Source organism: Oryzias melastigma, linkage group LG8 (assembly GCF_002922805.2).
Source record: "Oryzias melastigma strain HK-1 linkage group LG8, ASM292280v2, whole genome shotgun sequence".
Lineage (NCBI taxonomy): Eukaryota > Metazoa > Chordata > Actinopteri > Beloniformes > Adrianichthyidae > Oryzias > Oryzias melastigma.
Genome location: NC_050519.1, coordinates 19,432,708 through 19,445,014, shown reverse-complemented (window position 1 = coordinate 19,445,014; position 12,307 = coordinate 19,432,708). Strand labels below are relative to the sequence as shown.

Here is a 12,307-nt window from a genome sequence, read left to right as displayed (position 1 = left end):
TAAAGAAGGCAGGAGTGAAGGAAAGTCTATTTATTACTTCACATTAATGCTGTAATTAAATCCAGAGATACATAAAGCTTTATTTAGAATGTCAGGATATTTTTGTACTAATGCACTTCAAAAATATTGGTTGATTAGTGGAGTTTTAGTAATTTGAAGTAAAAAAAATCACAATTCTCTATTTTAATTAAACATTTTCTAAATATTTTTAAATAAATATCTGTAAAGAAACTGCTTAAAACATATAAAACATGTATCTGAGATTTCAATTTAATTGTATGAAGATGTGAGCAACACTATTAGCTGTTAAAAACTGTAAAAATTAACTTGATAAACCGAAATTGTGGCTAAAATAAACAAATATTTGATATTCCATTCAGTCAATTTCTCAACCCACTATATCTCTTTTAGGGTCACGGGGTCGCCGGAGCTCCTCCTGGTTACTGTTGGGCGAAGGCGGGGTACACCCTGAACAGGTCGCCAGTCTGTCTCAGGGCCACACACTCATACACACTCACAGTCACACCTACGGACAATGTATTCATCAGTCAACCTGTGAAGAAAGCTGTTGGACTGTGGGAGGAATCTGGAGAAAACCCATGGAAACTCCAGAAAGGTCCCAGGATTCAAACTGTGTTCCGATGAGGCAAGAGTGTTAACCACTGCACCACCGTGCTACCCCACAAAGAAAGTCCTTAAATATATATTTATGAATATTATAGTAAATTAAAACAAAATGATGAATAAAAAATCTCTAGAAATTGGAGAATACTGAAAAAAGCAGAATTCAGATAATCAGAAAACAGGATTGTTGAGGCATTTTATATACAATATAAGAAATAAGTCAATACGCATTCAAGTAATTTTAAATACGTTTTATTGTTTACTGGTTATTGTGTTTAAAATTTGTCTTTCTTAACAATAACACCTCGATATATGCCAGTTGATTAACAGAATCAGATAACAATCACTTAAAAATACATGTTGATTAATGTAAGAAAACTGAACAAGTGCATCTTTATTTGTTGGGAACTTATCATAAACTGTCAAGATGATAAAATAATTAAAATAATCTTCTGGTTCTAGTTGGTCCAAACCAGAGTTAGGACAGAAGGGTAAAACTCCTGTTTGGGTTATATAATAAATGTTAGACAGTGGAGTGCAAACGCCCACTGTCATCTGTGAGAGAAAAACCATCAAGTGTTTGAAATGCTTTCACACAGAGTTCATTTCATCACACAGTGAAGCATTAAAATGGATTATATTTGTGTTTTCTAAAAAGTGAACCGGGATCTCTGCAGATTTAACACAAAACAGATGCAGATTCTGTTTGTGTTTCCAAGCAAAAACCTTTCGGTGGATCAGATTCTCCTCCAACTTACTAAAAATCTATTTGAAAGCATAAAACTGAGAGATGGGAGTGCTGAAAAACTCACTGCATGTACTTATATCTAAACAAGAAATGAATATGACTCCACCTAAAAGAATCAGAGTTTATTTGTTAAAGTAGACTTCATAGGAGGATTTCTCAGAGTAGCTCGTTTCTGCTGTTCCTGCACGACTCCGGACTTTTTCCTTCACCACCTTCACAACCAGACCTCCAGCCAGGGCGATGCCTGCCGCCGCTTTCCCGATCTCAGCCACGGCGCTGAGAAGGCGAGACGTTGTTGCTACTGCAGATCCTGTCAGCTCACTTCCAGCCCCAGCAACCGCTGGGACGTTTGCAGACACACTTTGAGCTGCAACCAAGGCACCTTGATTAGTCCCTGCAGATACGCTTCCAGCAGAGGCCACCGCATGTTCTGCCACAGCTAAACTACCCTGAGCTGCAGCCACAGAGCCAGCATCTGCTGCTCCGACAGCTGCGGCTTCAGCTCCACCGAGAGCTGCAGCGCCACAACCTGTTCCCTCCAGAGCTGCACCTAAAGCTGCACCAGCTCCCAAGGAGCACCCTACACCTGCTGCCACCCCCACAGCAGATGCTCCGATCAAACTAACTTGGTGAAGGGCATCCAAGGCGCCCTCCTGAGGGCTGGGAGCCTCAGTGCCGGCGACAGCACCGATTGACCCGCCCACAACCACGCCTGTAGCTGCGCTTAACGCCACTGCAGTTTTTCCAGAGGCTGCAGCCACAATCGCCCCGACAGCTTTCCCGATACCCGTGCCTCCTGCAGCCGATATTCCGGCGAGCTGACTGGCAGCAAAACCAACTGAATTGCCCACAAGAGACGCCCCAGCTGCAGCAGCTAACGGCACGGCGGCTCCAAACACAGCACCCACTGCCATGCCGGTGGCCCCAGACGCCACCAGGATCTTTATCCTCTCCAGCACTTTTGGAGAAAGTGCAGCTTCCCTTCTGATGCGGCTCAAAGACGAACGGAGAGACTGCCGCCGGCTGACCACACCGTTCCCACCCTGACGCCGGCCCCTAAAGTTTTCTCTCAGAAGAAGAAAGGGGCTGCCTTTTCTTTCTTCTGTCCACCTTTCCACCCTTAAACCTGAATCCTCGCTTTGATTTGGCTCCAAATCCTGTTTTCTTCGTTTTGGTAGTTTATTCTCACCCTCCACGCTGCCCTGATCCTCTGCAGGTTGTCGCTCCCTCAACATTCTCGTCTGCTCCTCTCTGATGGCAGACTCCGCCTCTAAAAACATCATGTTACTATAAAACCCGCCGTCACTCTGCTTGACCAACGTGTCCACTTTCAACAGTAGTTTTTGTATTTGTTCAGAGTTATTAGGATCTTTGTTGTTGAAGACGTGGTATCTTCCTCCACATCTCTCAATTAGAGCTTTGAGGGCAACTGGTGCAGTCTTCAGATATTCTTCAATGGTCATGTCTTCCAGATCATCCCCTCTTGTGAAGAGAACGATGGTGTGATGAAGAACAGCGTCTTCCCCAAAGATCCTGGTCAGCTGGCACACAGCCTGGTCCTCACTGTCTGTATATCGTCCAACTGGGACAACCAGGAGGAAAGCATGAGGACCAGGCGCAGAGAGCGATACACATTTAGCTATTTCTGCATGAGTCTCCTCCACAGTGAGGTGAGTGTCTCCAAAACCGGGCATGTCCACCACTGTAATTCTCCTCTTTCTCTCCTTTTTGGGAGCCTGCTCCTCTGTGTCCTCCTCGACAATGACCTCAGCGCTCCCGAGCTCACAGATCTGAGTGACAGAGCTGGCGCTGGTCTGCGACAGGAACTGCTTGCGGCCCAGGATGGTGTTCCCAGACAGGCTTTTCCCAGATCCCGTCTTCCCAATGAGGACGAGTCGGAGCTCCTCGTGGCTGAAGGTTTTACCTGCGTCTTCCACCTCCATTTCAACCGGCTCTTCTTTCACTTTCTGTTCGCCTGAGGGAAAAACTGGAGGAGAAATTTTGAAATTCTAACAGCTGTATAATAAAAGCTTAGACTAACATAAATAGTAGCTTTAATGTTTACTTTATGAAAACAGCTGAAGCATTTTTACAGCTTATTTTATTAAAGTATAAAGTATATTGATTGATTTGGAATGCAACTCAGAAGAAATAAAAACAATGAGGAAAATTATTTTATCTTGCCTTATTTATTTGCTGCATTACACATAGTGACACTTCAATGAGATATTTAGAATACTTGAATTAGCTTTTCTACACTTATAAACAGCTTTTAATGGGATAGGTCTATTTTAAAACTTTGTTTCGATTCAAGCTTTTTTCTTTGTCTTTTTTCAGATGTTATTTATTAAAAAAAATAATAATTCCGTAATAAACGCAGTGTAAACTTTGTGGGGTTGTTGTGGTAGCGTCACGCGCCCCCATGTTCTGAACTAGCATAAATGCTGTCCGCGCTTCAGGACGTTTCTGGACACAAACGATAACAATAAACAACCAGCTTCAAACATGGGGGTCGGTCCAAAACACCAACAATTTATAATTTCATAATATTTAACGACTCTGAGTCAAACATAAAATGCAAAGTTTGCAAGTTTGAACACTGTATACGGTTAAGAAATAACCTTTTTAAGCATGCTAAATGGGCCAAATGCTAACATAAACGCAGGAAACATTTAAATAAGGTCAATAACTTACCTTCTTTAACGCTTGAATGCATTTGTAGTTGTGGTTAAGGTTTCGATTTCATCCTGAGAAACAAAGGACTAAGATCAGAGGCTGAACTCTGCTTTGTGCTGTGACTGTAGATGTAAACACTGACAGGAAAGACTGTGGCGGCTGCCCTCTGCTGCCCTCTGCTGGTTCAACAGTCAAAAGTCACAACCCGGAAGTGGCAAACGTTGCAGTTCCTAGAATGACCACTAGAGGCGCACCTTTCTAACATGAAAAAAAGTGAAACTTCACTTTCACAGAAATGTAAGGGAAAAATACATTTAGAAAAAACAAACATAAGTATTCATGCTTTCAAAACGTTTTTGTTTTATTTTCTACAAGAGAGTAATAAGACCACCAGAGAAGAAAAAGAAAATATTTGAGAATAAAGTTGTAAAAGCACAAGAAAAAAGTAGTGACATTGAGTCAAAAAAAGTCAAAAATTTCCAAGAATAGTTGTACAGTTATTTGAAAAAATAAAAATACAAAAACATTTTGCAAGGATAAAATCGTGAATGTATGTTTCAAAAATACAAGAAAGAAGTAATTCTTTTTTAAGTTATAAAAAAAGTTATGAAAAAAACAGTATCAGTTTGATCCCTGTGTGGTGTGAAACCAGTTTATCTGAAAATTTGCAACATAATGCTCGACTGTCTTTGTTGGAACAATCTAAAAAGCTTAATCTTATTTATTTATTTAAAAAAACATGACTTTTTCCTTGTCAAATTAAGACTTTTTGAAGCATACATTTATGACTTTCTTCTCATTAAATGTTTTTCATATTTAGGCTAAAGGCTTGACTTTTTCCCACAATTGCACAGCTTTAGTCTTGGAAAATTTTGACTACATTCCTCTTAATTGCAAAAAATTAAAATTTTCATCTTTTTCCTCATCATTTTACTACTACTAAAATGTTGACTTTTTCCATTACCTTATTCTTATCTATATATATATATTTCCTCGTAATTTTACTAAATTCTGAACATTTTTTGACTTGGTTCTTATAATTTTTTTGTTGGATTTTTTTTCATTTTTTTCCCTAATAATTTTATTACTTCATTCTCATTAAATGTTTGAATTTTTAGCCTCAAAATGTTACTTTTTTCTGTGCAAAATGTTGACTTTTTTCTCGTAATTTTACTACTGTGTTCTTGTAAATAATTGACCTTGTTGTAAAATTATGACTTTGTTCTCATCATTTTTACATCTTTCTCATTAAAGTTTGACTGTTTTCCTCATCTCACAATTTACATTTTTACTTTGTACTTTCATTTTACTCCTTTATTCATGTTGAATTAGGACTTTTTTCCCTCATAATTTCAATCCTTTATTCCTGCAAAACTTTAAATTATTTCTTATACTCTTGTAAAATTTTGACCTTTTGCCCTAATAAATTTTACTACTTTATCCTTGTAAAATTTTTGCTTTACCCCTTAATTTTACAAAAAGAAAAAATATTTATTTATGTAAAAAGAAGTCTAAAGAATTTGACTTTGTTCTCATTTTTTCTCATGTATTATTGAATTTATTAATTATAATTTTGTTATTTCAATTTTCTGTAATTTTTAAAATTTTTCATCATTATTTTAAAATGTTGACTTTTTTCCATATAGTTTTACAACTATTTTTGTAAAATATTGACTTGTTTCCTATTAAGTTTACAACTTTATTGTAAAATGAACATTTTTTTATAGTTTTACATCTTTCACATAATTTTTTGACTTTTTTACTACTTTATTACTGTAAAATGTTTAATTTATTTCTAATATTTTACTACTTTATTCCTGTGAAACATTTTTTCTTTTAATTTTGAATTTGTTCTCATATATATATATATTTTTTTTCCTTTCATAGTGGCCCTAAAAGTTTTCTGTTTTTCTATTTATGACAACTGGAGTTATTTTTAATCAGATTTTCACATTTTTATTCTTACACTATAATGCAGATTTTTAAGTAAGTCAGTAAATGCAACACAAAACATATTTTAGGTTAAAGATATCAGAGTCGCTTTATTTCGTTTATAGTTTTTACAAAATGGCTTATTTATTCTGCAGCAATAATATTCCTTCTCTGAATATACATTTACTTCTAACAGTCATAAATTTACATTAACGCTTCAACCATAAAGTACATGAAGTCCCAGCAAATGGAAACAAGGAGAGGCAACAGAAAGTTACATACTGCAAAATAAATCCAAGACAAAAAATGTTTTTGTTTTGATGAGAAACTAAGAAAAACAAATAAACATTTATAGGCAAAGTTATACGAGATCCCATCAGAAGAGTATCCTTCAAGGAACGTTTTCTTCATTAACAAACATGTTTGAACTAAACCTAAACCAGAGGAATGTATGTATGCATTCACACATTTATAAAGCGTATGGGTTTCACACACACACACACACACACACGCTGCATCTAGACCGGACGGTACATTTTGGATTATCAAAGTTTCAAGTAAACTCCCGAAACCACTGCTGTTAAATACAACTCCAAAGTTCACTTAGATAATCCTCCTGTGTTCAGAAATGTGTTTCCTTTGTTTGCCTCAATTAAATTCTCCAATTCTAAATGTCAGCCGATGGTTCAAACCTCAGCCGTTCAAACCCTGAATAACTTTCTTGACCCCGTTTTTTTTTTGTTTGGTCACATTGAGGATTTTTCTCCCGTTAACACCGCAGCGTCTGGCTTTTGTTTCAGCGACAGCGGCCTCTGTTTTGCTCGCCGTCCTCCCTGTCTGCTGCTCGTGGACCGCGCTCTCGCTCCTGTTCTCCTTTACTCTGCTCCTCAGGAGGAGGAATGCGCCGTTATAGCTCGGAGCGAGAGCGGGAGATGCGAGGACCTTTCCTGATCTCTTTCCTCTTTTCTTCCTTCCTCCTCCTCTTCTCCTCCTCTCTGAGGATTTTTTGGAACGCTTCGGCTGTGTGGAGGACCTATGCAAAGCATAAAGGAATTTTAGACATTTTTAGTTGAAATATTGCCAAAAAGTGGAAGGTAAAAGCCTAATTTATGGTTATTCTCGTACTCACATCGTCTCTCTCTGTGCGGTAGGGGTTTATAAAGTCTGGGGATTTCTCCGTTATGCCCAGCTCCTGCGACATCTGAAGTATGAACACAAAAAGTGAGAGGAGCAGGGTGATTTGTGAAGCTTTTGTACGAAGAGTGAGGCTTGCTTTAAGGATACAAAAAAAACTCTCCTGATCCACTGCGAAAAACCACAGAATAACCCCACTACAGTTTAATTTAATAATCATAATGGAGGAGACCTTTTTAAAAGTTTTTCCCATCATGGAAAATCTGAGAGTTTTAATCTTTTTTGCAGCAGACTATTGGAAGTGTATAACCTACAGCCAAACCTCCATCATGCTGCAGCAGACCATTTTTTTCTCTTTATGTTGCTGCTTTATTGCAGGGTTTCAATTTTTTTTCCCACATTCCCTGCAGAGAAATGTTTCCACTTCAACCCGCTCTGATATTGAATTCTGCTTTTAGGCAGCGATAGATCACAATCTGTTCACATCTTTGAGGCAAAAAGAAAAGAAAGAAACAGCTTCATTTACTGAGGTATCCCAGATGATGTCATGGTAATGTGGCTGCACATGAATCTGCACTTCAGCGTGAAGAAGGCAGAAGAGAGTCTGCGAAAAGAAAGCGCTTACGAGGGTCAGGACGTGCTGATGGGCTCCCCCTGTGAAGACTCCCGTCTGGTTGCAGAAGTTCAGCCCCCAGCGCAGCAGGCCCCCCCAGTCGGCGTTGCGGTCGTAATAGTGGTGGACGATACGCGGGAAACGCAGCGCCACGTCACCGAAAAAGGCTGTGTTCTCCACGATGTGGGAATAGGCTGCAGAGAGAGCAGAAGCACGTCAGGATGAAGACAATTAACACGAATGTACTAAAAAAAGGAAAAAAAAAGGGTAACATTGTGAGAGATAAGTCAAGGTAAACACTTTTGTCAAATATTTGACTTAGTTTTGCTTAAAGTGCTGCAGATTTTAGGTTAAACTCCCACTCTGATCATCTTTTGTAAAAGCGTTCCCAGGAGTCTTTTAATTATGATTATACCGTTTTTAGCCAAAATTTTTAAAAAGTAGTGTTTTCCAGGATATAGTTTCTGCAGAGAAATTCCCCTCTGAGTTGTGAGCGAGACTGCTGGCATGAAGTAAGCTAACTGCTAACTGCTACCTCCCATCATCCCTCTGTCCTGTGTTTACACACTCCTGCTAGCTTACAGCCCCTCACACCTCCAGCACAACATTAGCGGTGCAAAAGAGAAAAAGAGATAAATGACGAGGAATATGTATAGTTTTGAGCGAGATTTCAATTCAGACGAGGAAATTGAAGAAGTACATGATGTAGTCGACATGTTCAAAAAATCAGAATAGAGCAGAGCTTGTGGCTTATGGTTTTTTCCAACTGTATGTTTTCATCTGCTCCTGATTCACAGCGATTTGAATAAAGAAATATTAAGAAATGCAATTTTGAGTTTAATTTTTTCAATATCTGTCATTTATCATAGAAAAATGCTACAAGAACATTTTAAAAACAACAAAAACACTTGGAGAACACATTGGAGAAGGTCTTTAACAAATATATGGCCTTAAATTTCCACCAAATATTCATTTCCCATTAAAACATTCATTTTTCAAAGTAAAATAAACGGAAAAAATGAAAATAAAAATGACTTTCATTTAATTAACATTTTCTAAACTATCATAGAGAAATAGATAAATTATTTATAAAGGAGTAGAAGAGCAGACCGTAGAACGTTTCTTGCGTGTGTGGAATTTGATATTAGGGCTGCAACAATTAGTCGACTTATCGACTATTAAAATAGTCGACGACTAATTTAATATTCGATTACTCGTTACTTTATATTATATTTAGTCAGGGTGTAGTAAAGTTGAAATTTATAATGGAATTATTCTAGCTTTTTGGACTATTTTGTCATTTATTAAGGTTTTTTAGGCTATTTTGGGTTTTAGCTAATATTTCAGCTACATGCTAGCTTTTTTGGCTAATTTAGGATTTTTTTAGGCTATTTTGGAGTTTAGCTAATATGTCAGCTACATGCTAGCTATTTTGCCTAAATTAGGATTTTTTTTTTGTTTTTTTAGGCTTTAGCCAATATTTTAGCTGCATGCTAGCAGTTTTGGCCAATTTAGTCTTTTTTCAGTTTTTTAAGCTTATTTTGACATTTAACTGATATTTTAGTTGGCTATCAGCTTCAGCGTTTTCATCTATTAGCTTAGTTGGAAGCTAATGATGGTTAAGATGAGTGCTTTACATCCTCTTTGCACATGACCCGATTTGTTGACTAATCGGAAAAAATAATAAGTGATTAGTCGACTATTAAATTAATCGTTTATGGCAGCACTATTTGATATACGCTTGTGGGGGACTTTTGGTGGAAATATAGAGCCAAACGAATCCTTTTATTTTTATCTTTTTTTTTAACCCCCCCCCCCTCCCCCCAGACAGACTTGAGAAAGTTAATTTTTTAAAACCACGTTACGTTCCAACTTCAAAATGATGCCTCCAAAAACAAAAGAAAAAAAAACACAAATCCACACAGCAACTAGCTTAAAAACTATGCAAACTAAACAGAAATGGAAAAATGTAGGAACAAAAAATTAAAATGACAAACAAAAAACATGTTAAGAGTCTGCTTTTCAAGATCTAAGTTTTAGATACATTTCTTTCAAGATTTGTTAACCCTTTTACACCGGTTCTTTGATTTACAGCCGCTTTACTCCTTCAGAATCTGCTGGAATTATCGTGTTAACGGCTGAAAAGTTACAGTATGTTAAAGAAATGTGCATTTAAGTGTCACCGGCAACGCCTCAGGTGTTACAGGGTTAAGGATCAGCAAAAAGCAAAACATGTTCTTTGTAACAGAAAGTATTTATTTATGTCCTACATTTTAAGATCCCGTTTTCCCTTTCACTTCATCTGCTCCTTGAGTGTATTTAAAAGCTGAAAAATGCAGACGCTGGATGGAAATGTTCAAACCCAGATCAGCTCCACACACATTTTTGTCTTTTTTTCTCCCTTACAAACATAGAAAAAATACCTCAGTGTCTCGACTCCAGTCATGCTCTGAATTCCTACTTTCCCATCGACTAATGCTGGAATTAGCATTTTTCCCATTTTCTTTTCCACTTCAGGGCAGGTCTAACTCTTGCTCTTTCAAGGCTGGTCAGCCTTAAAGCTAATTCCAAATCCAATAATAATAATTCTGCTCTGAAGACAAGCAAGTTTTTCCCCTGACTGCTCTGGTTCTGGATGATGGCTACATTCAAGTGTTTCTCTCAAATTACAGGAAGATCTTTTTATTCTATTGGCATTCCCATTCAATAATTTTAATGCCATTTAAGGAGCTCATCTCAGTGGAATGAAGGAATGAACTGTAATGGTTCGTAATGTTCTGCTAATCAAATCCAGGCGAGCTCTGAAGTTCTTCCAGGACTTTTCTGGAACTGTAGGTGAACAAAAAACGTACCTGGATGAAGGTGTTTTGTTGTAGAAACTGTTACAGAACAAAAAAATGTGGCTGTTTTCCGCACACAAAAGAGGACTAGTTCTCCATCACTTCACTGGGTTTAAAAAAAAAAAAAAGAAAACAAATTTTAACCTTTTTGGCTAGCAGCTTAAAACCTTTATAAAGCAAAGACTGGAGCATTATGAAGGTTTTCCATGTTTGTAAACATCTGCCGTTCACGCTCATGTCTGAGGGCCGCCACGGCCGAGCGAGCTCCAGAATAAATAATGAGAGAGAGAGAGCTCCAATAATGCCAAAGGATTGACCTGGAATATTCCCTGTTAATCTCTGACTGCTTGGCAGCGGCGGCGTCCTAAAACACAAATCAAAACGCCCACAGCTGCTGTGTGATCCAGCATGAATCAGGCACCAAACTAGACACTCAGACTCTGCAGCGTCACTTTGGAGATCTGATGGATGGTTTTCACAGCAGAACTCTTCTGGGGGAAAATAAACAGTTCAAGGAAACCCTTCATGTGTTTTCACCACGGAGGGTAGAAAGAAGAAGGGATTACACAGCAGCAACAAAATACTAATCTCTGTTCTGAGGAGCAAATCAAAACGGAACAGCAGTTTGTGTCCTGGCTCGACCGCTTCACCGGCTGCTGGGGGACGGTGAAAGACTCACGCCGATGAAGATAGAGTTTTAAACATCCTCTTGTTGCATTTTTCTGATGATAGATGACAATTTTATTGTCCTCTATCATCATTTTATTGTATTCATTATAGTGATTGTTCTGCTCCTTTCCGTATGTTTTTTGTTAAACTCAATAACACTTTCATTGATTTCATCAATCTTGGTATCAAAACATTCAGCTCGTCCAGGACATTACTGCTTGTATTTTTGGTATTCATAAGCTTTATAGTTTTTGAAAAAATGAGCAACAAATGTCCCAAAGGAAATGAATGAAAAACTTTGTGCATTTTGGAACCATCATTTAAAGTCATTTTAAATCATTTGGAAATGAGCTGTAATATTAGCATCATGCTAGTTCATTTTGGTAATTTGGCATCTAATTCGTTTTTTTTAAATACTAATTTTATCTAATATTACCAACACACTGGCGTTTCTTGGCAAATCTACTAAGGTTGTAAGGCTACTTTAAGTTTAGCTAGGAACAGGCTAACGTTTTTGGCTAATTTGATATCTACCATTTTTTAAGGTAATTTTTGAGTTTAGCTATTTTTTAGCAACAGGGTAACGTTTTTGGCTAATTTATTGTCTACTGAGGTTTGTTAGGCTACTTTTGAGTTCAGCTAATCTTTTAGCAACAGGCTAACGTTTTTGATAAATTTTACTGAGGATTTTTACGCTTCTTTGAAGTTGCAGTAGCAAATCCTGATGCATGTACAGTGCCCTCTAGTGGTTGCTGATATTTATTTTAAAAATGGCTGTCTGAAATCCTTCCTTACACGTTATATAGTGTATTCACCATTTTTTTGTGTTGTCTAAATCTACAATTCCAAAATAGATTGCCTTAGAAATTTCCCAGAAATCTTTGCGAAAAGCCAGTGTGCATCAATGCTCATTATATTAGCAACTATAGACCACAGTGCATTGCGGTTAAACCATTTTTTTTTTAGGAAAAAGACGTGTTTAAATGTAATTTTTAAACAAACTATCCACCCTTTCATCTTTAGAACACAGTGGATTCATAAATAAATGTTCGTATTGATTAGATTTTCACT

At 37.5% G+C, this 12,307-nt stretch overlaps 2 protein-coding genes across 3 annotated transcripts in view; both read right to left on the bottom strand.

Annotated features, from left to right (window-relative positions):
• Positions 1-860: 860 nt before the first annotated feature.
• Positions 861-4,240, bottom strand: LOC112146880. The gene is made up of 2 exons (XM_024272932.2): positions 4,067-4,240; positions 861-3,359 (listed from the first exon to the last, which is right to left on the bottom strand). The coding sequence occupies exons 1-2, from the start codon at positions 4,086-4,088 to the stop codon at positions 1,495-1,497; spliced, it is 1,887 nt and encodes a 628-aa protein (XP_024128700.1). The 5' UTR covers positions 4,089-4,240; the 3' UTR covers positions 861-1,494.
• A 1,823-nt stretch (positions 4,241-6,063) lies between these two features.
• Positions 6,064-12,307, bottom strand: part of LOC112146934 (coiled-coil domain-containing protein 134) — a 10,338-nt gene continuing 4,094 nt past the window's right edge. For both annotated transcript variants that reach the window (XM_036213354.1, XM_024273014.2), the window contains 3 exons: positions 7,740-7,921; positions 7,110-7,181; positions 6,064-7,013 (listed from right to left, as the gene is read on the bottom strand). In XM_036213354.1, coding sequence (XP_036069247.1) covers positions 6,888-7,013; positions 7,110-7,181; positions 7,740-7,921 — 380 coding nt within the window. In that variant the 3' untranslated portion in view covers positions 6,064-6,887. The remainder of the gene's footprint in view (positions 7,014-7,109; positions 7,182-7,739; positions 7,922-12,307) is intronic.

Excerpts from the sequence above, each read along its gene's own strand:
- LOC112146880 (XM_024272932.2), bottom strand. The coding sequence starts at position 4,088 with ATGCATTCAAGCGTTAAAGAAG. Across the intron at positions 3,360-4,066 it reads GCATTCAAGCGTTAAAGAAG|TTTTTCCCTCAGGCGAACAG; the intron begins GTAAGTTATTGA and ends TTTCTCCTCCAG.